Source organism: Schistocerca americana, chromosome X, assembly GCF_021461395.2.
Source record: "Schistocerca americana isolate TAMUIC-IGC-003095 chromosome X, iqSchAmer2.1, whole genome shotgun sequence".
NCBI classification, from domain to species: Eukaryota; Metazoa; Arthropoda; class Insecta; order Orthoptera; family Acrididae; genus Schistocerca; species Schistocerca americana.
Window position 1 is genome coordinate 949,631,984 of NC_060130.1, and position 25,164 is coordinate 949,657,147.

At 39.8% G+C, this 25,164-nt stretch overlaps 2 protein-coding genes across 4 annotated transcripts in view; one reads left to right on the top strand and one right to left on the bottom strand.

The window, feature by feature from the left end:
* Nucleotides 1-5,679, top strand: part of LOC124556829 — a 111,067-nt gene extending 105,388 nt beyond the window's left edge. For all 3 annotated transcript variants that reach the window (XR_006968703.1, XR_006968704.1, XM_047130844.1), the window contains one exon: nt 5,369-5,679. Coding sequence is in view for 1 of the 3 variants with exons in the window: in XM_047130844.1 (XP_046986800.1) it covers nt 5,369-5,576 (208 nt within the window). In the remaining 2 variants the exon portion in view is untranslated. The remainder of the gene's footprint in view (nt 1-5,368) is intronic.
* LOC124556828 overlaps nt 1-25,164 on the bottom strand; it is a 554,569-nt gene that overhangs the window by 362,013 nt on the left and 167,392 nt on the right. The window lies entirely within an intron of this gene.

The following is a 25,164-nucleotide window of genomic DNA, read 5'->3' on the forward strand; positions in this document are numbered from 1 at the left end:
GAGAATGCTGGAAGTGATAAGAAACCTACAAGCGAGGTGCAGGTAAACAATCTTGAGTTTCATTCATCATGGCCTATCTGAAGCACAGGAATGTCACTGTCACTCATAACTAAAACGAAAAAATAAATAAATAAATAATAAAAATATAATTCTGCGACATTCATGAAGTTTTTACTTTATCCACTACATGTTTTATCAGGCTGGGACACTTGCTGTTCATGTTGCACATTAATTATCTGATAGGCAACGTTGACAATGAAGTACTATATGAATAAAGCTGCACAAATATTCGGTTGGATATGAAAAAAAAACAAAGTGTGCAAAGATTGAAAACTTGCTTTAAATGTTCAGAAATGTAAAATTCTGCACTTCACAAAATGAAAAACGATAATATTCTATGACTGCAGTATCAAAGAATCACATTTGGAATCACTCAGCTCAAACAAATACCTGGGTGTAACAATTTGTAGTGAAATGAAACTGAATTGTCACATTGACTCAGTCGTAGCCAAGGCAGGTAGCAACTTCACACCACTGGTAGCAAACTGGGGAAATGCAACCAGTCTACAACGAAGCTGACTTACGAAATACTGTTCATGAGAACCATCCTAGAACATAGCTTGCGTTAGGATTATTATGCGTCCGGGATTACCGGAGAGTCCTGATTTTTTAAGAAATGGCTCTGAGCACTATGGGACTCAATTTCTGAGGTCATTAGTCCCCTAGGATTTAGAACTAGTTAAACCTAACTAACCTAAGGACATCACACACATCCCTGCCCGAGGCAGGATTCGAACCTGCGACCGTAGCGGTCTCGCGGTTCCAGACTGCAGCGCCTAGAACCGCACGGTCACTTCGGCCGGCTGATTTTTTAACGCTGTTCGGTGTAATGTCTGGGGTTGAAAAATGTCCGGGGATTGAGAATTGTATGACTGGCAAGGATTTTTTTAAAATTTCAGGCTCATGTATTGGACATTCTCTTACAGCCTTGCCTCTTTCAGGCGAACCCGGAGCAAGCGCTGAAGTCGCCGGGAGTCGGGTTTTGCCAGAACTATTCACTATTGCAACACAACAGGGCAATGTGTTTATGTTGCTTTCATGTGTAAAGTAACTCGTCTTCATATTTTTGATCATTCTACCTCTATTCGTTTTCTGTCTCATCATTCAGCAATGGGTAAGAGAACGTGTGCGTTTACTGTTGACCTGCAAGAGGAATAATTGTGTACTGAGAGTAACAATGCACGTGTTTATGCAATTTTCTGCCAATGGAATGCTATGCACACTAAAAGAAAATAATGATGTTCAGGAACAAAATGTTTGCTCAAAGCGAAAAATTTTTTTATAATTCCGTCATCCAAGGCTTGGAGATGTGAAAATATTGTCTGGTAAAGTTAGTAAGTATCTGTGTATAAATTTACGAATTAGAATTACCTGGTCCGATTTAGAAGAGAGTGCACAGCTTGTTAGCAAAATTATAAAAGACATCATAAATTTAATGACTGTTTGATGGACATACATTATTGAACCATTTAATTAAAAAATAAAGGGCAGGTAGTGGTTCAAGTTCTGAAAAAGTACTAGATACTGCTGAAGTGAAATTGAAAGCAATTTTTAAGTTGTTTCAAAAGACTGATATTTCATGTTGCAATATTTCTAAAATGGTTAAGGTTGCGATGTTTTTGCCTGGGACATCTGCTGAAGTTGAGAGAGTTTTTCAGTTATGGGGAACATTTGGTCTGGAGAAAAGGGTACACTTTTTTTGTATTTACTGTTAAACATCTGCTAGATGTTAAAGTTAATTCAGAATTTTCTTCTTATGAAACTTTATATATAATTGAAACAAACAAACCATTTCTGAGAATTTTCATGTATAGCGAAAAGTACAACTGAATAAAGAAAGTTTAATGTTTCGGTAAAATGTTAAGACTTAAAAAATATGTACTAGCTTGGACCCAAAAACTATGGTAGTACGTCCTGTGTTGAACCCAAAAAAAATATGGTAGGTCTGGCTTGAGTTTTTGGGACCCATACCAAACAGGACTAAGAAGGGCAGCACGGATGGTCACAGTTTTGTTTCAACCATGGAAGAGTGTCACAGGAATACTGGAATTCCTGTCCTGACACACGCTTGAACAGCTCCAACTGTGCCGCGAAAGCCTAATTACAAAGTTCCAAGAAATATCATTAAGTGGTGACTAGAAATATACTACAGCCCCTATATATCGCTCCTGTAGGGAATACGAAGACAAGATTATACTAATTATAGCCCGCACGGAGGAATGTATGCAGTCATTCTTCTCTGTGCTTCATAGGCGAATGGAACGGGGAGGAAGTTCAATCCTTGCTTCCCTGGAAGTACCCTCAGCCATGGGCTTCACAATGGTTTGCTGAGCATGGATGTGTATATTGATGTGGAAGGCATCTTTTACATAACTGGTTTTAGTTGCAACTGCTGGCGATTTTTTGCAGCAGCGTGCGGGGTGGTCACGAGATTCTGTTGTTTCGCATTGATAATAAATAACTGCGTTAGCCACAGTATTTCTAGATGTGTGACAGCAAATAGTTTAAAGATATGAAAGTTACTTACAGGGCAAGAAGAATAGTATGTCTGCTGCATTCTAACACAGAAAATAGCATAAACTTCTCACTGTATATGGAATGACGCAATGTTATGATTGTTTTACAAAGAAGTTACATCTTTGACAAAATATATAAGTTCATTGCAACACAATCACAACATCTTTGACTAAAAGTAAAACTTCTTTCCACTATTACCGAAAAAGCATCGAATCCTCATTTACGAAACTGGACACTTAACCGGCGTGTCTCGCAGTTGCAGATCGTGCATCACATCGGATCTCGCATAGAGTAGCAGGAAATATTCATAAGTGTTTATGTTGTTGACTTGCCTAAGATGCTCCGCGGCTGTTCCATTCAACGTAATCTGCTTGAAGTTCTTCCTAATACAAGTGAACTCCATGCGCAGGCATAATTATTTCCCACAGGCACCGCCAGTGGTATGAAACACACCCATGCATTATTTTGATCTGATTTGTCTAGTTTTTAATATTTCTGAATCGAAGTAGTCCTATTGCTGCATTACATCTATGCTGTTCATAGAAATATTTCTGTACTGTGGTTCAAATGGCTCTGAGCACTATGGGACTCAACTGCTGAGGTCATTAGTCCCCTAGAACTTAGAACTAGTTAAACCTAACTAACCTAAGGACATCACAAACATCCATGCCCGAGGCAGGATTCGAACCTTCCGCCGTAGCGGTCTTGCGGTTCCAGACTGCAGCGCCTTTAACCGCACGGCCACGTCGGCCGGCTTCTGTACTGTGCACTAATTTGAAAAACTGCGACAAGAATATTAGCATGTGTATAAGTTATAGACGTAAGCGACGCTAGAAATAATTTGGACACTATAAGAGGCAAAATAGAAAAATCTCTCCTAAAAAGATATTAGTAAGAATCTTGCAGACCGCTGCCAGTGCCTAATTAAAAATGAAGGAGGAGAACCCATTTGGTAGATAAAAAAGGACTATTAGTTCAGTCCGGTGTTGATAGACTTTGTACGAAGTAATGATGTAGTTTCGTTTTTTCGCAAATGTGCAATGTCCGGTTAACAATTTTTAATTCAAATTTGAGATCTAAAACAGGAAGGCTTTAACGTCCCATCAGCGAGGAGGTCATTAGAAACGCCGCACAGGCTCGGCCTGTGGAAGGAAATCGGTCCTTTCAAAGGTAACAACCCGACATTCGCGTTAAGCGATTTAGGGAAATCACGGACAAACTAAGCCTTGTCCAGTGTACACTTGGAAGTGTTTGCAACAACCACTGAGAAACAAGTTCAGGAATGGTCAGAAGGTGACCGACGTTCTCGGCATTATGAGCTCAGTGTTTCAATGCAACGACATTTAGCTTGAATTTTTGTCACGGTGTTTCCACGTTAGCTGGCCAGACCAGTAATCCAGATACAAATACGGCGTACTTTCGTCGTAGCTTTTAGTTTCTATAACTCGCTTGTAAATGAGGCGGAGCGAATCTTGAGCGTTATAATCGGGCGCTGTGCACGACGAACTAGAAAACTCGGTGTAACTTGAGCCCGTCAACTTGCACTACCCCTGCCCCTACTGGACTGTCCGCTGCTGTGTGGGCAGCCACGTGGCAGCCCCCTCCCCTCCGTGACTCACTCTGTCCGCCCTCCTTGCCCCTCTCTGCATCCTTTCCCCCTCCCTTCACACTCTCCCGCGCTCAAAACAAATGACACAGTTTCGCTGCTGCTATCCCCCAGTACCCGAAATGATTGCTTCGCGCAAAACACACATACACACACACACAAACACACACACACACACACACACACACACACACACACACACAGAGAGAGAGAGAGAGAGAGAGAGAGAGAGAGAGACTCGGAACAGCAGTAATTTTATCACTTTTAGTTAGCAAGGTGCTTCCTACAGATACACGCACACACATTCTCTGGCTCTCACACTGAAATAAAAACTTTTTTCTGCTGCTTCCTGTCTCGGAAAGAAAGGTAGGAAGAGAGGGACACTGAGTACTGCAGCAAATGATCTATAGTTTTCGTCACCTACTTCATATTCTCATTTGCCGTAGTTTTGTGATTTTTTTTCTATAGCTGTAAACGTGTTAATGGAACTGTCTCTAAGTTAACAGGCTTAGTTTTCATTTCTCAAGTAAAGTATACACTAATACGTTATTTTTTAATTTCCCCACACACATGTATAACGAAATAATGCGACGAGCACGTTTCGTTTCTATGTATTCTGAAGCAGTGTCAACAGTTACATTTGTCAAATCTTACGTAAATGTTTGCTAAATATTGGGCGTCATTTCAGCTAGTTTAACATTTTCTTCACACTACAGCAAAATATTAACTACTAAAATCTCAGATTTAGAATAAAACAAAGTAAAAAGGATGTAAGATCACTATTCGTGACTATAGCAGCCAAAAATTCACGATTTTATCAGCAAACCTAGGAGTTTATAGAAACGGAACAAGTATTTTCCGGTAGTATTGATTTAAATCACTAATATGACACAAACATCATCTCGATGCAAATAATTTGTCTTACGCTGATGCCTAGTAAGTAAACCATTTGAGATGTAGCTGCAGGACGTTAGATGACTGTTGCTTTTTTTTTTTAGTAAAACAAGGGGCAAAATACTTTAGAGGATAAACCTTAAACTGTGATATACTTTTACTGTCATAATCGTAGCATAAAACAGTAAACTGAATTCAGTGTTTTATAAATTGTTCGTGTTTATATTGTTAATGTTATGTGTAGTAAAGGGGTCGTTGTAATACTGATCGTGTATCTTCTTACATTTGCAGGCGAGGCAATTCTCCCAACTCCTTGGGCGACGCTGCGGTTCCTGCTGAGGCCAACAGATGGCTCCAGCTGCTTGAAAGCTCCCCGCGGCCGGCTAAGAAAACGGTTGCGAGGCAACGCTGGCTGGCGACGCCGAGTCTCTGCCGCTGTAGGGTTTCCAGATACATCACCGGCTCTCAAAGACAGAATCTGACAGCGACTATTCAGTGAATAAAACACACAGTTCTTTTAATTGCCCATTTCTCATTCGAATGGAGAGCAAGACAGTTCCTCTTCGCCCTTATAAGCCTGTTACAATAATAATAAAAAAGAACAATACTATCTCGATAAAGAGCTCGAAAATGTTTGTTAATTAAATTTCTCCTTTTCGGTACTCTGATGAAGATGTTATATCAATACATGATGAGACGGGAGCGTTTTCTGACTTCACTTGAACGAAACCAAAGCGTTGTTCTATTCCTGCTACAGTTACCACATAGTTAAGTGCTGCAATTGTTTCTTGTTAACGTGGCAAAACATCAAGCATAGTATACTATTGGTGAACACGGAAACCGATTGAAGGCAGCGAAGAAAGACGCCATCGTCTCTTGTTAGAATTTTGCGCCTCTCCTCTTGAAAACTAGTCTCCAGACGAAACGAACCAAAGGCCATGCAACCCACGGCTTCGCAGATGTGTGAAACGAGAACCTAAAATTGCAATTACGTCGCTGCAATCGCGCTTAATAGAGGGATGTGCTAGACAGGGGACGGGATCATTCACGTGTGACTTTGTGCGATTTCAATCACGTCCCAAATTAAGTAGCAAATTATATCGAAAATTACGCAAAATTGGACGGCAGGGAGAGTGCGTGATGACCACGTTATGGCTTTAGCTACGCATTTTTCGCTTCAGTTGTCAATCAATTAACGTTTGTCCCGGAGTAATCGTTTACCTGAGTGTGGCTGTGACGGCCCAACTTTCCATAAAACACCACATTTCGTGAAGGTTTCGGCAGAACAGAAGGGCATTTAGTGAAAATCCAAAGCAGTTTACAACACGAGAAAGGCCTCATCGTGTCACTGGTCGTCGATCAACACCAGCTCGCTAACTAAATCAACATTTATCCGGATTTACTACAAGATTAGGACGCAGGACCTTATAGCAAAACTAACGGTCGTGGAAGAGATCGTTCACTTAGAAAATTACGTACTACAAACAACTTTACGCAAAACGTGCAGCGAACAATTGTCACTAGACACCACATAGTTCAATCTCTATTCGCTATTGACGCAAATGAAAGAAAACTGGCAACGATTATAGATATACTCTACCACAGCTAAGGAAAATGTCGAAGTGTTGTTAATACAACAAGATGAAAATACTTTACAAAGATGACACAGACTCTATCGACCAATTACTAAATGGACACAAACACTGGAATAAAATAAAGAAACGCCTAGAAGTTGTAACAGATAACAGCCTCCTATTCACAAAACATCTGCAATAGGAAATAAACAATAAAACAGGAATGAAAGTAAAATTACTGTTCCTCTTATATAGGAAAGTATATATCAGAACTAATTGTAGGTTGTACGAAGCAGCTGTATTAGCTGTAACAGTGCACGTACCTAGTCAGGGAGCTACCACTAGTTATTAACTACAAATTAAACGAGTGGTTAGAAATACGTGCCTAAGATGAACCGTAAATACGCCGGTTTCTTGAGGGACCGTAAATGCTCCATTCTCACTATACCATAAATCTTCACATAGAAACAAACAAACAAACAAAAAATCATCGGAAATAATTGAGAATAAACGGTGATAATGTGTTATGGTGTAGTTCAGATACAGAAAATAATAACATCTAAACCTCAACCTTGTTAGAGATTTATTATCCCCAAATCATAATTAGGAACACAAGATTGAAACGCAGTCGAATGCTTGACAAACAAGCGAAAAGCAAATTGCCAATAATGCGAATACCAAGAGATCAAAAGTGACCCACAAAACCCAGCATAAGAAATAAAAATAAAACTGTCCTTTTAAAATAACTTCTTGAATTAATAATGAAAGAACAATCAGCCAGTGGAGCTATAAACCTGGCACTGTTATATGCCCAGTCACGTCATCATCACTCACAAAGCGGCAAAGGCCTGTTTGTAGATATGTTGGTAAAATTTCGGGATTCCAACAACCTTTTCGAAATGACAGCTGAGAATATGGTTAATGTTATTCAGAGCACAAAACATGAATTGTTTCCTTTGACTGCGGCAAGTTAATCAATTCTGCATGCACCATTCAACATATAGTGGATAGTTCTCACATTTTCTGAAAGTTCTAAGTCACTGAAATATTTTTTACACAAGTGTTACTATCCAAAGGGTCCCAGAACATTTCTAATGTAATGTAATTTTTTCAGCACATTCGATAGTCCACGAAAAGAGAAATGCATAGATATGCGGATTAGAGTAAAACTTTTAGTACAGATATCCGGGCAATATGTTTAAGGAGAAAGCACAAGTTGCTGACACAGTGCAGTTGCACTCGTAAGCATCTAAGAGCGCGGCTCAACAGACTTGGACTTCACGTTTAGTGCATCTCACACATACGTTTCCCAAATATTAACAAGCGTTGTTTTCCTCTTATCGTGAACTGTCAAAAGCCGTTAAGACAGTGCAGTAAAAAAAAAAAAAAAATGCTTCTTCAGTGTCATAAACACATTCGATGCTTGAAGAAAGTAAGGCGACAGAGGATGATTGTGTTTCAGTAGAAATGATTTAGAAATGATTAAATCATTAAAGCTTGAGAAAGAGATACACGAAAGAAAATTGCAGAATGTTTGCGAAAGAGGAAGGTTCAAAGCTGTAACGAATCTCCTTCAGAAGACAGGTACAGACAAGATATGAAATACTATAACAACATCTGTGATATATTATCAGCAACTATAGAGAAGAGAATCAGGCAACGGAAGAAGCTGGATTCATAAGAGAATGGTGGCCATTTTCTAGTTTTGAAGCGGAGCAACGACGGTTTAAACAAGAACCTGTATTGTCAGCTCTTGAGAAACTGGGCACTGATTCAGTATATGTTAATATTATTTCATGATCTTCTCTATTACTTTCGAAGAAGAATTTTATTTGTGGCTCCGCAGCTGATTGAGTATTTTTTCTAGAAATAATAACTCCACAGATACACTTCAATACTTTGATTTTATTGGTTTACATATTTTTCTTTGCGTCAAGATTTGGGGATCGCAGCCCCATTCTCTGCGTTCATCCTTATAATCAACGAAACAGTCAAGCTAGAACTTGGCATCACTGGTCACAAATTGTACTCAAGAATACGCAGGGTGATTGCGTGATGATGTTGCAAACTTTCAGGGATGATGGAGAAGTGTGAAGTATCAGTTTGAGGTCACGGACACTGGTACAGGAAAGATTAAGTTGCATCGTTTCTAAAATGTATACCTTAAGAGCTACAGGGACTTGCGCAGTGGAAGAGGTGTGTTCCACAGTAGCGAAGATGAACAAGTGCTCACGGGTCGTAAGGAATGCATTTTAGAGCACATGTTTACCAGGCATTTTTTTTTTCGTTTTGGTCCGTAATGTCACCTCTGAAAATTGCCTAACGTACGATCATAGTAACAACAACATCGGTACTGTCAGAAGTATCAGAACGATTTACGATTATAAATTTTGACTCTGTCGTTTCCGGACCGCGGTCCCTTACCTGAAATTGACACATTTACCTTTCTCCATCATCCCTGAAAGTTTGTAACATCGTAATGGAGTCACCCAGTATACATCAATCTACGAGTTCATCAGGACAATGAAAAATGGAAAGTTAAAAGAGGAATAAGGCAAGGAGCTTGCCATAATTGTTCTCTGCAGTCCTAGAAGAAGTTTCTAGGTCAGTAAAGTGGGTAAATGAAGAAGGAATACGTGTTAACGGGACATTTCTGTAGCATCTACATTTTGGTGGTGATGTTTGCTTGTACTGCAGTTGAACCCCAACCACGAATGGAAGAATTTAATATATCAAGTTTGAAAGTAGAGCTGGAATGGAGAAGGAATACGTGTTAGCGGAACATTTCTGTAGCATCTACATTTTGCTGGTGACGTATTTTTTGCTTGTACTGCAGTTGAACCTCAACCACGAATGGAATAATTTAACATATCAAGTTTGACAGTAGGGCTGGAACTGAATTACAGTAATATTATACTATCCATGTTGGATTTTGTGAACTCCGTGACCGTTAATGATCTCTCGTGAATAAAAATAAGACTTAAATAATACTGAAACAACACAAACAAAACAATAGTAAAAATTAATAATAAGGTCATAGAAGAAGTTAATGAGTTTTTTTTTTATTTAGAGCTGCTGAAAACAATGACATACTGTATAGAATAGAATAGAAATAAAACAGTAGAAAGTGGCTACATTACTTTGGTAAAATAAATAGGATTTTCAAAATTAGTCTTCCGATTTGTGTGGAATGGAAGCATACAAAAATGGTTCAGATGGCTCTGAGCACTATGGGACTTAACATCTGTGGTCATCAGTCCTCTAGAACTTAGAACTACTTAAACCTAACTAACCTAAGGACATCACACACATCCATGTCCGAGGCAGGATTCGAACCTGCGACTGTAGCGGTCACGCGGTTCCAGACGGAAGCATACAATTAGTGTGTATTCCCAGTTTTGTTACATGGCAGTGAAATATTAATTTAATTATAAGGATTCTAACTTAAGTACAACAATCAGCCATACGTATGGTACACAAGCTTTGTTCACATTTAACCACTACCGGTCTCGAACTTTTTAAATCCTTGTAAGAGCCATCTGAGGGAGGATTGAAACCGGAAATCTGTTATGGTTAAATGTGAATCACTTTTCATGCGTTACTTATGGCTGGTTGCTATATTCAAATTATAGACCGTATAACTCTACTACATTTGCGTTTCTCATAAAGCTTGTTTTCGACAAGACAGCGGCTTGTAACTTAAAGTGAAAACCCTTAAAAAACTGGGGGTTTCTCAATGAGCAACAGCGAGATGCTTGTTGAGAATTACCAGCTGATACAGAAACAAATGGACCAGTGAAGACATTGGAAAAGGAGACGTCATGAAAAGGATATGCAGGTGAGAGGGATCGTAGCCGTGTGAACTGATGTGAAGTGAACCGAGGAGGTACTTTGCTGAATGTCAGGAGACGGGATTACATTGAGACGGAAGGTGGGTAGGCGCCATCAGAAAAAAAAAAAAGCTGCAGCAACAGGCTCCTATGACGCCGGACATTGGGGGACTTCAGCGGAAAATAAATTTTTATGGAACACAGATTCTATTTTCAGTGTTTTCACTCACCTGTGTTTGTTGTTTACTTCATCTGCAATCTATTTCGAAGTATTTTACTGATTTGTGTTCAGGCGCTGAGACACACTTACCGAAATGGTCTGCTCTCATAAGTATGTCCTGTTGCTGTACAATAACCTCTGCTAACGTAGCAAATGTAATTACGAGTAGTATGAAAATAGTCTTTGTGATCCATAACAGCAGGGATGTGTATATCTAAAGTCATTTATTAGGAGGAGATCTTTATCCACTGGTGTACGTCATATGGACGATGGTGACTAAAAAAGTAGAAAGCCTTTTTTGGATAACTTTTGGATAACTTTTGGTTTTAGGAGCACCCACGTTATTCACTGTAGCTGCAGCGCTATTGGCTTTGCTGCTATTTAAAATTTGCTTCAGTCCGACCATGTAGGGAAGCTTGTTTACGTGTTAAGCAGGACTACACAGTCCTTGGCCAGGCGTCGGCATGCGACATTTGTTAATGGCACTTTTCAGAGGATTCACAGCGGCGCTTGTCATCGTCGCTAAACGAAGCTGCGCCGATGCCAGAAAGAAAATTCCAAGCTCCGCTTCGATTTACGGTGGTTGCCATGGTGAGAACGACAACAGCTGTGTACCGGTGCAACAAAATTTCCCATTACCCTGAAGCTTTCTAATTTTTAAAAGTATCTACGGCAGCAGCTATTTATTATTCACTACGGATTTTTTCGTGTCGTCGCCATAGCTCGGATGACAGCTGTCAGGTACTTGCTGTCACCGTTTTCTGAAGATAAACGTTGTATAATAGAACTGGTCCATCACTGTTGTGCATTCTGCACACTACTATCTTATCTGTTTCGTCAACTAAACTCTGCAACACGTAGCTCCTTTTACATATTTATCATCTCATCATTCAGAACTCTAACAAATTGGACTTAGGTTAAAAAGCTACATTACAGCATTTAAAAGCGTTTTTATGGTTTTTTGGTGTAAGTGGCTTACCACACAGCTACAAAATTCCTGGATAAGCAACTTTTGTGCAAATTAAAAAATCTTTACTTTTATGGAGGATTTGGGATTAATGTACAGTCGTAACGATGAAGTTTACTGACCTACTGACGGAAATCTTCTCTAAACATTGAAATAGAGCTGACTCTTGTAGGACTGGAAGGTTTCATATAAAATACTTATTTTGTAGTACTTCTTGTTTCCGGAGTTGTTAATTATTGTTTAGTTCCCTGAGAAGCTGCCATGAAGTGGTGCAATTAACATAGCTGCTTTTTACGATTTAACTTTAGTTCTGATGTTTACTTTTCGTACTTGCGAAAAATTGTGATGTCACGTCCATTCTTGCATTTTAAATTTGTTTTCTGTTGTTCATAGTTACTGAATGCGATGCAAGAACCAAGTATAACTCCAAATTATTCGTTGTTTGTAGCTTGTAATAATTTTTATGCTACTGACGACTAACACAAACATGTACAGAAATGTTGTCCATTTGCAAGCATCCAAAGTTCATCACTAGAGTGTCACGGATGCACATTCGTCTCTTGAGCAGTAAATGCACGCTACGAATGTTTATTTCGTTTATGGAGACTATGTACTGTTATATGGCCGTCTGTTAATGTAACCAGGTATGGTTCATATTTTACATTACATTCATTATGACACATATGTTATAAGAATAACAGTGAATGTGGGAGCTAACACACAGAAATAATTATGACAGAAAGAGAAAAAAAAAACGTAATAGCTGTAGCAGAACACAACCGCAGTTGCCTTTTATCTGAGAACGGCGTAACAATAAAGATAATCTACAGGCTGGCGAATTTAGCTATGAATGTGAGAAAAGATTGGGGTGGAAATAGGAACGTCGTAGATCGAAAATAATGAAATGAAACCAAGAAGTAGGAAGTGACTGACTGAAAAAGTCAAACAGAAAGACACGTAAGTTTGAGAAGTGAGCACTTGTTTAACTGTTTGACAGAGATAAATGGCCATTCGTGCTAATCGTTGCTGTAAAAATTACAAGGATTACTAAACGAAGTTTCCAGTGCAACAGGGCATTGTATTAGCTCTTTCCAGAGGCGGACAGCAACAATGGACGACACTGATAATGTTATTGTTTTACGGATGTGCGCAGCCATTACAAGAGATAAGTGAGCTCTGGCGTTGTGATTGTGATGAGCTGCTAGCTGCTCGATCTGTGATGGGGGACGATGCCGATAGTGTATAATGTAGTTCAAGGATGGGTAAACACTGTTCAGAGCATGTTGGACAGCAGATGAAATGGGCAGTATGAACACTAATGTATGCTGCTAACTACATAGCAATGAAAGACAAAAAAGCTCGAACTATGCATGCGAGTGGTTGCAACCAATCAAATAACCCTTATTACCAGTTAACGAATTCAATTTAACCTCAATGAAAAAAAAATGCCGCTGTGCTGTTAATTAATAAACAGGGCACAGAGAACCGGCCTACACCTATCCACTCAGTATATCGAAATATTTTTTCCTCGCGATTAAAGTTGAGGCGAGTCATCACAGTATTCGCAGTTACACTTGCAAAATCTGTCAACCTCTGTCTGACTAGCGTAATGGACGGCCACACGTCGGCTATGAAGTGGGCACGCATTTTCGAAATAAGGACAACCAAGTTGCCGTACTTCCTGCGGCGGGCAAGACAATGGAGCAGCACCTGGCGCGCCAAGCGCCAACTGCTTGCCACCCATCTCCGTATTATTTATTGAAATGCACGAATTAGCTGGTGTGAAACGCACGGCTGCCTCGTCGGAGGAAATGCTTTCACTTAGATCTCGCCGCAACGAACTCTCCGTGGAGTTGTCATACACTGACCTCCGTTGTGACGTAGGAGCTCCCAGCAAAAAAACTTTGTATTAGGCGGCAAGTAAATTATTCGAAAGTAAACCTACATATAATCAGGATATCACACTCACTCATAATCCATAAAGTCTTTTATATGTCAAAACAAGGTTTTCGGTGACGAATAGTAAGCAAGAGGACGAGTGTCTATAGGATTTAAGATTTGCATCCCAAAGAAACGGTTTGAATGATACCATTGGCTATGATGCAAACATTCATTGCTGAAAGTATTTTCTACGCACAGTCCTGCGTAGCTCCTTTATATTAATTTTTTTAAAACTATAGAACCACCAGCAGCTGTTGTGATGAATATATATTCGCAGACAAATAGTCATAGTCACGCGATCATCAAGTCACATTTTAACACTACATTAAGTTCAAGCTACAATGCTTGGCGTCATATAAATAATTGCTTTTGTTTGGAACATTGGTCACATAGACGTGCTAAGTATACTGTCTGGTCAAAGTCGTACCATGTAGAAGAAAATGTATGTGTCAGATGCTACAACTAAAAGCAATGGTGTATTTGACGGTAGGGAATCTCCCTTAAACTTGATGTGGTGTTAATCCGTGAATTCGAGATGGTCGCTTCACAGAAACCCTTTGTCTGCGAATAAATATTCATTACAACAGCTTTTCGTGGCACCATTTCTCACACTGAACGTGTTTCACAAAGGTCAATTGTCATAAGTCACAAAAAAATGTATGAAACCTTATGTTAGCTCGGTAACCTCGCCACGAAAGTACGTGTTTTACAAGCTCCTCCTTAATATGAAACTTAAATGTTAATATTTTCGAGACGAGGCTCACGTAGATTCTTTTTTTGTCACGACGAAAGCTTAAAATGGGCTTTGGTTAGTTTTTAGAACTATCAGCTACTAATGATACATTTAAACTGTGAATACCTGAGTGATCCAAGTTAATCGAAATCCGAATGAAGATGTGGTTCGACGATTTGTGATATATGTAATCCACATCCCTTAAAAAATAAGAAACGATCTTAATGTCACTAGACCGAGAACTACGATACGTTTCATGGGTCTGAAAATAGTATTGCGAAGAAGCGATCTTCTAGAGTAGTCTTCAGAAACGTCAAGCAGAAGCAACAGCAACTGCTTAAAAGTATTATTTTGGACATGACGGATGTTTGTTTTAGTACTCGTCACAGATTAAAATTGTATTACGACCCAGGATTATAAACTGTTACAAACACGGATACGTTACATATTTGATGAATTCTACTCGAAACCTTTTCAGTCCATGGCTTATCAGGAAAACGTCCTGTTCATGCAGAAAATTACAAATTATAGTAGGAATTTATTTCAATTTACTTCACTAAGAAATACACAGGACAGCTAAAACTGAGATGTGCACTTGGAAATTCACTCCAAGACTACCATTTTTGGAGCTTCCAATGAGTTAGAAGCAGAACTGTCTTATACTAACTGACTCTATATGTGTTAATTAATATTGTACTGTCGAAATGCGAATAAAGATGTAGTTCGACAATTTATGTCTACTTTAAAAAAAGGAAGAGTTCTCAATGTCCTTGGACTGAGACCTACGACACCTTTCATGAGTCTGTCAACAACATTACAAAGAAGCCATCTATTAGAGGTGTATATAGAAACGTCAAGGAGAAGCAACGATAATGGCGTAATAGTATTGCTTTGCCCGTAAGACATGTTCATTTCAATAACTGTCATAGCCTAAAGATGTATAATGTATTACCTTGTAACTGTACGAATTCCTTTATAGTGGAAGGGGTTGCACAGTGTCAGCTGTGTAGTTTTCATTTCTGGTTGTGATAAATTTACTACGTTTAGATCGTTTTTATTTATTTTTTTGTCATCGCTTTCTCGAAACTGGCGATTGGGAGACGGCAACGGATTCATCCACATCCAGTGTGGATAAAATAACCTGAGTGGTGGTGATTTTGTGCGCGCGGAGGAAAAGGCGTACGTACACTGAGCATTTCAGTAAAGGAATGTGTCTGGTTGTACGAATCAAGCTGTAAAGTAACAACGAACCCAATATTTCTCAATATACTTTCTAAGGCACCTATTGTGAGTCCATCGTGAACGTATCCTGGATTTCGACATTGTAACATCTAATTCTGGCAGCTGCTACCCATTGTAGGCCTGGTGGTATGTGGCTGAGCACTATGCCTTTTATAAACAGTTTAAGAATTTAATAAATGGTTCAAATGGCTCTGAGCACTATGGGACTTAACTTCTGAGGTCATCAGTCCCCTAGAACTTAGAACTACTTAAACCTAACTAACCTAAAGAGATCACACACATCCATGCCCGAGGCAGGACTCGAACCTGCGACCGTAGCGGTCGCGCGGTTCCAGACTGTAGCGGCTAGAACCGCTCGGCCACTCCGGCCAGCTAAAGAATTTAATAAATGAGTTGTATGTACGAAGAAAAACCTAGAAAGTGACAAAGTTTTTCTGACTTATTCTTCAGAGAAAGAACAGGAAACGGAGAAAAATAATAGCATAACACATGTTCTCAATTGGTGCATATTCAATACAAAAATAAAAATCATATTCAGCATGCTAAAGACAAGATATTTGTTATACGAAAGTAGCAGGTGTACATCACTCTGAAACAGAAATTATTTATTCTCAAAGGGTACCGCGTTTCTCTCACTTAATTTGCTAATTTTCGCGTTCGTCTGCGTAATATCAGGCCCTCTCTTCTCGGCGTGATGTTGACCACACGGCGGTGTAGGCACACGTGCCTAACATATGGTGTGCTCCGAACTACATCGTGGGGCAAACTGAAAACTACGGACACAATTACACCGAGGTGGACAATGAGTCTTCACGCACAAAGCAAGGTTGCTTGTACTGAAAGTAAGCTCAATTTCGTCTTCCCATGCAAAAAAGGGTAACGTTATGCGACAGTGAAAGTGGAATCGGATCGGACAGTGAACTGTGTAGACCACACACTTCTCCTCTGTTGCAGGGAGCGTTTATCGGAAAGGGAGCCGCGGTCACGGCGAAAGCTGGGGAGTAAAGAGCGGCGCGTTATTAGTGAAGCTGTCGGAGTGCACGACAGAGCGTGGGAGGCGCAGCTGGTCAGTGTGTATCTGTGTTGTTTTATTGTGGCGTGCCTACTTGAAGAGTGCAGCTGCCTCTCAGTACACACCCGTGACATACAAACTTACCCCGCCGACCGGCGCCGCGCCGGGTGCGCTATCCGCTATCCACTTCCTCTCTCCAACTTTATTCTCGCCTTTTCCGAACATTTCGTAAGGAGGCGAGTGCCGAAAGTGCTCGCGCTCCGCGTGTGGGTCTACTCCGCAGTTTAGCTCCAGCTTGATTTGTGCCGTAGAAAATGCGCATCTTTTACGACGTAACACCGAGTTCCTTGCGGAAAGAAAGCGATGTTTTGGGTACGGTCTCCAGTCGGTCTTTATTTACTGCCAGCCAGGTATAAAGGGCAACGCCTCCGTGTGGAAGCTACAGGTTTCAGTCTTTGTCGTAGCTTCAAACTCGAGGGTAGTGACCACGGTCGTTGTAACGCCAACAGCTTCGTAACAGTTTGTATTGTATTCCGGTTAACACAAGCGAATTCGAATTTCTGATTCGTGACTATGATTCTTCTTTTTCCGTGCACATATTAGACTTAGCTTGTTTCTCTTAAATCTGTAACTAATCTAAATGTTTCCTTATGTCTTAGAGTCTACCTACACTTCTTCGTGCTGTCAGTTTGAATTTTCATACTACACTTGGTAAACTACTGAAGTCCAATATACTGTCTTCCCATTTTCTTTTGTATTATTGTTGCTTTTAATTTTCAGTAATTATTTCCATTTCAGCTCCTGTTCCTGTGATTCTTTTACGACTGTTTTGGGTATATTATTATGTGTCTGTGAAACCGCATGTCGAGATTCTAGTTTCTTAGAGCATCCTTTTTATTGCTACCCAACATTTGCTTTCATATATTACAAGTTGGAGTAATAATGTTTAGCAAAATTTCAGATGTACTTGTTTCCTCACTTTCCTTTGTAAAGTGCGACCGAAAGAACCAATTGTTACGTTAAATTTCCCAACCTTTGAAAGGTCTCTGTTGGATTCCTTTCATGTTTAATTTCTTAAATCTATTGTCATTAACGGCATAAATTCCTCTTCTAAATTTACTGTGGCGTTTCTGACTATCTGGGAGGAGACTGAGTAGTGGAACGTGTTACTTTTACACATAAACAAGAACGATCTGTCACACTACTACACTTTAAAACACAGTTTATATGTAATTCATGTCACACAGTCTCATACGGAACCTACATCCGTTTTCTTTTATATACTGTATATGATAAGATACTGTCATCCCCCTTCCCTTCTGTGTGAGAGGATGAATGAGCAAATGTATTTCTAGTTGCATGCTTGAGGGTAGCAGACAAGGCTGTCTGCTAGAGAACAGTAGGACCAACGTCGGAACAGGTAGCTACGCTTTCTAAAAGCAAAGAGGTTTCTATCCTTAGTATGGTCCTGTCCGTCCGTTGTCATGTTGGTATAGGAAGCTGCCCCTCTGGTCACTTCCGTTTGTATTTGGGAAGCACGCTCGGTAGGAGCGCAAGTCTATCTGTCCGTGGCGAGCGTCTGAAGTGGTAAGATCTCCAGCTAAGCGCGTGTCTGCTAAGTCCGTAGGACAATGGATTTCTTAAGTTCAGCCTAACTGAAAATTTAATCACCTTTATTTCAGGTTTAGCTCTAAAATATCTAATGTTATCTTAAATTGCAGCGCAGTGTAATTCTCGTGTGAAGTTCAGATTATTTTCCGGTAGTTGCTTTGTCACTACTTTATGAGTAAAGTGGAACTACGTGTTGATCAGTAACTCTAACTAAGATCAATCTTAAATGCGAATGCTTGTGTGATTATAACGTCTCGCCTTGACAATATTTTTCAACATAGCAACTTTTCTTTATGTTCAACCCACGTGGGGTGTACTTTACGAGACCAGTACCACGTGCTTATATAACTGTTTGACCCGTCAGGTTAACAGTAAGACGTTAGTAACCAGTTCGAGGTTTTTCTTTTGTAAATTGCTTTTCGATCTAATTTATTTTAATTATCAAAATTATTGTGGAGTTACACTCTTTGTGTAAACCAAGTTGACCACGTGAAGCATGTGGTGTAATCATCAAAGTACCCCTCAGCTATTCTTTTCGCGAAGATTTCACAAAGAGTTAATATGAATTTAGTATACCAGTGTGTGGTAATTACATGACGGACAGGATTGTGCTACGAACGTAATTTCTTTGGGTGAAAATTTGAATCTGTTGGTAGTGGTTAATTTTCTGTTGCATATGTTTCAATGTTCTTTGTGTGTTGTTTTATGAATGCAGTGTTGTATGCAGACTCCCAATCTTGGCTCTATATTTGATGTGTTCCGTAAGATTACAAACTCACATTTTCACAGTCCGAAACAAGGCACCAGCTCAGTTATAACTCACGTTTAATATGCTGAAATTTCAATGATCAATCTTAAAATAAATTTCCAAATATAAACTGATTTCTTTCTTATTATTTAAATTCTCTTATATATATATATATTACCGGTTGTCGTATGACTATTAAAAGATTATAATTAATGTTAGTCTGTTTGGAAATTTGGTAAACCTAGACTAGATACCTGGCGAAACAGTTGCTTAGTAATGCAAGATTAACTTCCCCAGACAGCTCACAGCTTTTAACCCGCTTTTATAGCCTATCAGTAACACTTTCATAGCAAAATAAAGTAACAAACTACACATCTATGAAAGGTCTCTGTTGGATTCCTTTCACCTTATGCTAAACATTAATGGCATATCAAATATTTAAAATTTGTTACTTGCACCACTATTTTCCGTTTATTACAACATTGGACTCATAAAAAGCCATCACCTTTGTTTCACTATCTGATGAATAAAAACCGCGCAAAAAGGAAGATTCTCTGTAATTGATTTGCTGCTCTCAGTATATGAGTTTTCCGTTTTACCGACAATTTCCTGGTCACCTGCAAACATCATGGTGAGTACAAAGCTCAGATATTTACGATTAATCGTCCCAGAAGGATTTAATCTATCTTCAACTTTTAAGTTTATTGTTAAACATAGTCTTTCGTTGGTTCCTCTTTTAAATCAGTCTATTCTTAGATTTAACGTTGTCTGCAACAACAGTTTGTAATACTGCTAAATAGAGAGGTATATTGCGAATGTTTTACAGTACGTATTTATCTTCCAATAACCGTACTTAGATAAATTATACGGAAACGATGAACCCATCATCGGTGAGGAGCCAATTGTCTTTCGAAAAGAAAGTATTGTAATTGATGGTTGGTTGGTTGTTTGGGGAAGGAGACCAGACAGCGTTGTCATCTGTCTCATCGGATTAGGGAAGGAAGTCGGCCGTGCACTTTCAGAGGAACCATCCCGGCATTTGCCTGGAATGATTTAGGGAAATCACGGAAAACCTAAATCAGGATGGCCGGAAGCGGGATTGAACCGTCGTCCTCCCGAATGCGAGTCCAGTGTCTAACCACTGCGCCACCTCGCTCGGTATATTGTAATTGAGATTGCTAATAGAAGAACATATAGAACTCAATATAGAAGCATATATTTTCTTCATCGACTACAAAAATTATTTTTTTTTAAGTCAAGAGAAAGAAATTATTAGATTCTGGCAGATGATCATCTTCCCCAGCAGCTTACAGACAATATATAGAGAAAATTTACACAAGAAATTTAATCTCTGTCAAAACGGTTCAAACGGTTCTGAGCACTATGGGACTTAACATCGGAGGTCATCAGTCCCCTAGACTTAGAACTACCTAAACCTAACTAACCTAAGGACATCACACACATCCATGCCCGAGGCAGGATTCGAACCTGCGACCGTAGCAGTCGCGCGGTTCCGGTCTGAAGCGCCTAGAACCGCTCGGCCACCGCGGCCGGCAATCTCTGTCAAGGAAGACGACAAGGTATCAGAGTGGGGCAGAATACATGCAGGCGTACGACAGGGATGTGGTCTTTCACCACTCCTGTTTATTATATATACGAATATGATCATGCTAGAGTGGAGAAAAATGCCACACAGCTTCATTCATGTCAACAGAAACGAAAAACTAGATGTTTTACTTCTTAGCAGATAATTCGACCCTTCTAGGATCTTCAGAGTATTACTTGCAAGATTATGCGCACAATTTACCGATTATATCCTAGAAATACAGTTTGGACATCAACACCGAAAAAACAAAACTATGGCCTTCTGTGGGAAATACCCAGTACAAAATAAGATATGTCTGAAAAATAAAATTCTAGAAAGAGTGAACACACTCACATGTTTAGGGTATACAGGGCCCAGCACTTAAACCCGGAAAAACAAAACATTCTTGTAAAAAAGCACCATAGCGGTGCGTACAGGTGCCACATTAGTGTGCCTCGTGTTATTGGTATGTCTTTCGATACTGCTCGAAACGTAGTAGCCGAGGGGGTTCAAATCCGGGCTATTCGGGGGCCAGAACTCCTTTGACCAGAACATGTCAACGTTATCCGAGAGCCAATTTTGGACTAAATGGCTCATATGAGCCGGTGCATCGTCCTGTTGAAAGACATATTGTCTCTTCGAGGCCACAGTTACTATCCACGGTTTCACGACATTCGTCAAAACTTGCAGATAAACTTCTTTTGTGACAGTTTGTCCCTTTTCAAAGAAATGTGGCGGCATGATATCACCCTCACTGGACACAACAGCTAGGACGTGAACCCCAGACTTATCCGAAACAGTATACTTGGCCACAAGATCTTAAACAGTTGACCTAGGGGACCCGAAGAATCGAACTATTTCAGTGGGCGAACACCCAGGGTGAAGTCTTTCGATAATCGCGGCTCTTCGGTTGTACCCCACACTTGTCCGTAGCATCTCGGCCATTTTGAGGTTCTGACCGTTTACTAGATGCCTATGGCTTTCAAGAACGCCAATCGCGACCTCCGTCGGAATTACGATATGCCGGGAAATTCAGATTGAAATTTCTCCGTATTTAAGCTCCGCACCTTGTCTACTAACCTTTCTGGACGAAACGGACCTAGCTGAAAAAGCCATCAGGTATACAAAGACAATGGGAGTCATTAATAATGTAATGGAACCTTCCCTAGTCCAGAAACACAATAGAATACGCCTTTATAAGACCGTAGCAGGAGTTGTGCTGTGCTGTACTGTGACAGTGAACTCCGGACAACAAAGGCATAAATTCTTGAGACGAACTGCTAGTTAAACCAAACGGGATCACAAAAGAAGATGTGTTGGAGGAACTTAAAATGGACCCAATTACACATTATATTCAGAAGTGTCGAAACAACCGAAGAAAAGATTTGCAACGAATGAGGTCGAACATACCCCAAAACCCATACTACACCATCACACCAATAATGGAAGATCGCTAGGTCGACCAATGGAAAGATAGCAGGGAACTTCAAGATGAGACCGTAACAGGGCAAGAGGCTTAATACATGAAACGAAGATGATGCTGATGATTAACCGTATTTTCCGTTTCAGAGCCATCATAAAACAATGTAGTCTGATCTGGTAAATAGTCTGCATGCGTACAACGTCTCTTCAGTTGCGTATAATTCTTCAGTTTTATTATTATACATTAACCCATAGTGTTATTTGTCACTTATGATAGTAGGTCATTATCCCTTCTGTTATTTCATTTTTTTGACCGCTTAGCTTTAACATTTTCTTCTGTGCTTATGTTGCACAGTAAAGATTTACTCTGCGCTTTTTTGTTACAAAATATTCACTTGTGATTTCTATCCTGAAGTCGTACACCAGCATGACATAGCAATAGCCGACCATTCTGATTTATTGTCTGAGGATGGTCTTCTAAGGAGAACTCCGCTTAGTAAGATAAATAGAGACAGTAGACTATACAAATTTCTTTGTTTTCTTTTATTAGTATGAAATTATTCTACCAAATAGCAACTGAAACATCCCTTAATATCACAATACGTAATATTTCTCAATAAATGTAGGTATCTACGAGTTTACCATTTCAAATAGATGTTTACACGAAACTGTTTTTTCCGAAAGGACTGGGAAGTGTCTAGTAAGTAAAATATAATGTCTCAAAAAGCCGTAAGGCTCAGCGTGTCGGTGAGCAAGGATAAGACTTGTGTGACATTTTCTTTAAGGCTACATAAGACGTGTAACCGAGAAGAGGTTTCTTCTACACTTATGGAACAGATAAAATCTGACTGGGAAGCGTACAGGCAGCCAGTCGTTCTCATCGGCATTACTTCAAGAAGGCGGCTAATCTTGCCGTAGAGCGATTTTAATAATACAGATCTACGGCACAGCGGTTCAGAACCAGACCTAATATGACTAACGAGTTAATTATATGATTTATTTACTTTTTCATATTATACTTTACTAACAGCTTGTTGCAGTGGGTCTGAAAACCAAAATTATGTCTAACAATTCCCACCCGACATTCTGACACCCCGAGCACGTTTTTACATTTTAGTAAAAGAATAGCGTATCAAAGTTAAGCCTGTGTGATACGTATTTCGTTTGACCCCCAGGCTTTAATTAAAAATATGTTAAATATGAAATGCATTAAATAAGTCCTCTTACTGGTTGCTTTTTCAGCATATAAACGACACATACCAAATTTCATATAGTCTGTAGCAATAAGTCGCAGTAATTTTTGCATTCTAAATCAAGACGGTGTACGCTGTGAAGTGGCGTAATTATACGAGCAGCAAAGAGAATCAGAAACTGTGAGTTGGAAGTATATCGTCGCGTTGGTATTGATCCGGAATTCTAAAATACAGACGCGTTTTAAAAGGTTTTTTTTTTCATTACTTGTCGCAAGTTGCTCACAATGCTCCCCTTGTACAATGTACAGACAACAGTTTTTTTCCGGAAAGTGGTAGTCACTTTCACATTTATGCAGGAAATAAGTAAACTCGATGTCTGCACATTACGTCCCCAGGGATACGGTCCATCTCTCTCATTTCTAGTAACACTTCTAAGAGCATTACTTTGCCACTTTGAAAGCATGAAGACCTAGAAAGGTCGACTGGTCTGTTATGCACGGTAAAATTCCTAACGCAACAGACGGGATGACACCCGGATGTCGTCACGAGGAAAGCTCAGTTACACCTCGGATTACACTTACAATTTTAGCCTCCTTGATTTATTGTTTCGCTGTTATCGAACGTTAACAATAGAGAGGAGATAAAAGGCAAGGCATTACTTTTTGTCACCGTGTTGAAGGTTTTACTAGTACTGAGCTGCTGCATCTAGTTTAAATTTATTGCTCTGCCGCCGGCCGGAGTGGCCGTGCGGTTCTAGGCGCTACAGTGTGGAACCGAGCGACCACTACCGTCGCAGGTTCGAATCCTGCCTCGGGCATGGATGTGTGTGATGTCCTTAGGTTAGTTAGGTTTAATTAGTTCTCAGTTCTAGGGGACTGATGACCTCAGAAGTTAAGTCGCATAGTGCTCAGAGCCATTTGAACCATTTTTTATTGCTCTGCCGTTACGATGGCGGCACACTTCCAGTGAGTCTTCTCTTCATGCTGCTTACATTTGTCACAACTACTGATCGACAGTTTTCTTAGTTATGAAGCAGCCCTGCAGAGTTAGTTTTTTTGTACGTTTACGGCGTTCTCGTTAACGTGTGTATGACTGTGATCACTCTCTCCAACCGTGGTACATGTATTACATCACGATTCATAATTTTTCGGCCCCTGTTTTCGACACAATTTAAAAATTTCAACAGAATTAAGTAAATATAATTGTACAGGAGAAATAGCAAAATAACTGTAACTTGCCTGTTGGTCGAGATGGCGAGCTGTGTATCAACCAAGGCTGTCTTAACAGATTAGACATTAGCACTGCATCACATGGCGTAACTGGTGTTATATTTCGCGTACTAGTAAAAGAAAAAGCACAACAAAAATGTGAAAAAGACGTCTCAGAATAGCAAAGAGTATTAACTACTGTGTTTAGTTAACTTGCAAAGGCCGGCTGGAGTGGCCGTGCGGTTCTAGGCGCTGCAGTCTGGAACCGAGCGACCGCTACGGTGGCAGGTTCGAATCCTGCCTCGGGCATGGATGTGTGTGATGTCCTTAGGTTAGTTAGGTTCAATTAGTTCTAAGTTCTAGGCGACTGATGACCTCAGAAGTCGCATAGTGCTCAGAGCCATTTTTTAACTTGCAAGGGTGCTGATTTTGATGCGTCATCAGTTGAATACTAGACACTAATAAGAGAAGTGAGTAGAATTGTTTGAGGTTAAGTAACGTGGTCCATTAACACTGAGATACCTCTCTTAGGCTGTCATAGAATTAAGCTTAATCAAGAAAATCTCCTTCCATTCGTAGGCTATTTGTGAATCTTGCTGTCACACCTATTGACGGACAACATAACCTGTGAAATAATAAACATGTCACTCATGACTTTAACCTGATTATCTCCAAATGAAAACAGAAGAAAACAAATCAGAAAATATTGAAAAAACGACACTATGTAATGTTCAGTATTGCTTTATATTTTATATTTGTACACCAGATATCCGACTTCCAGCAACAGATTCTCTTACAAAA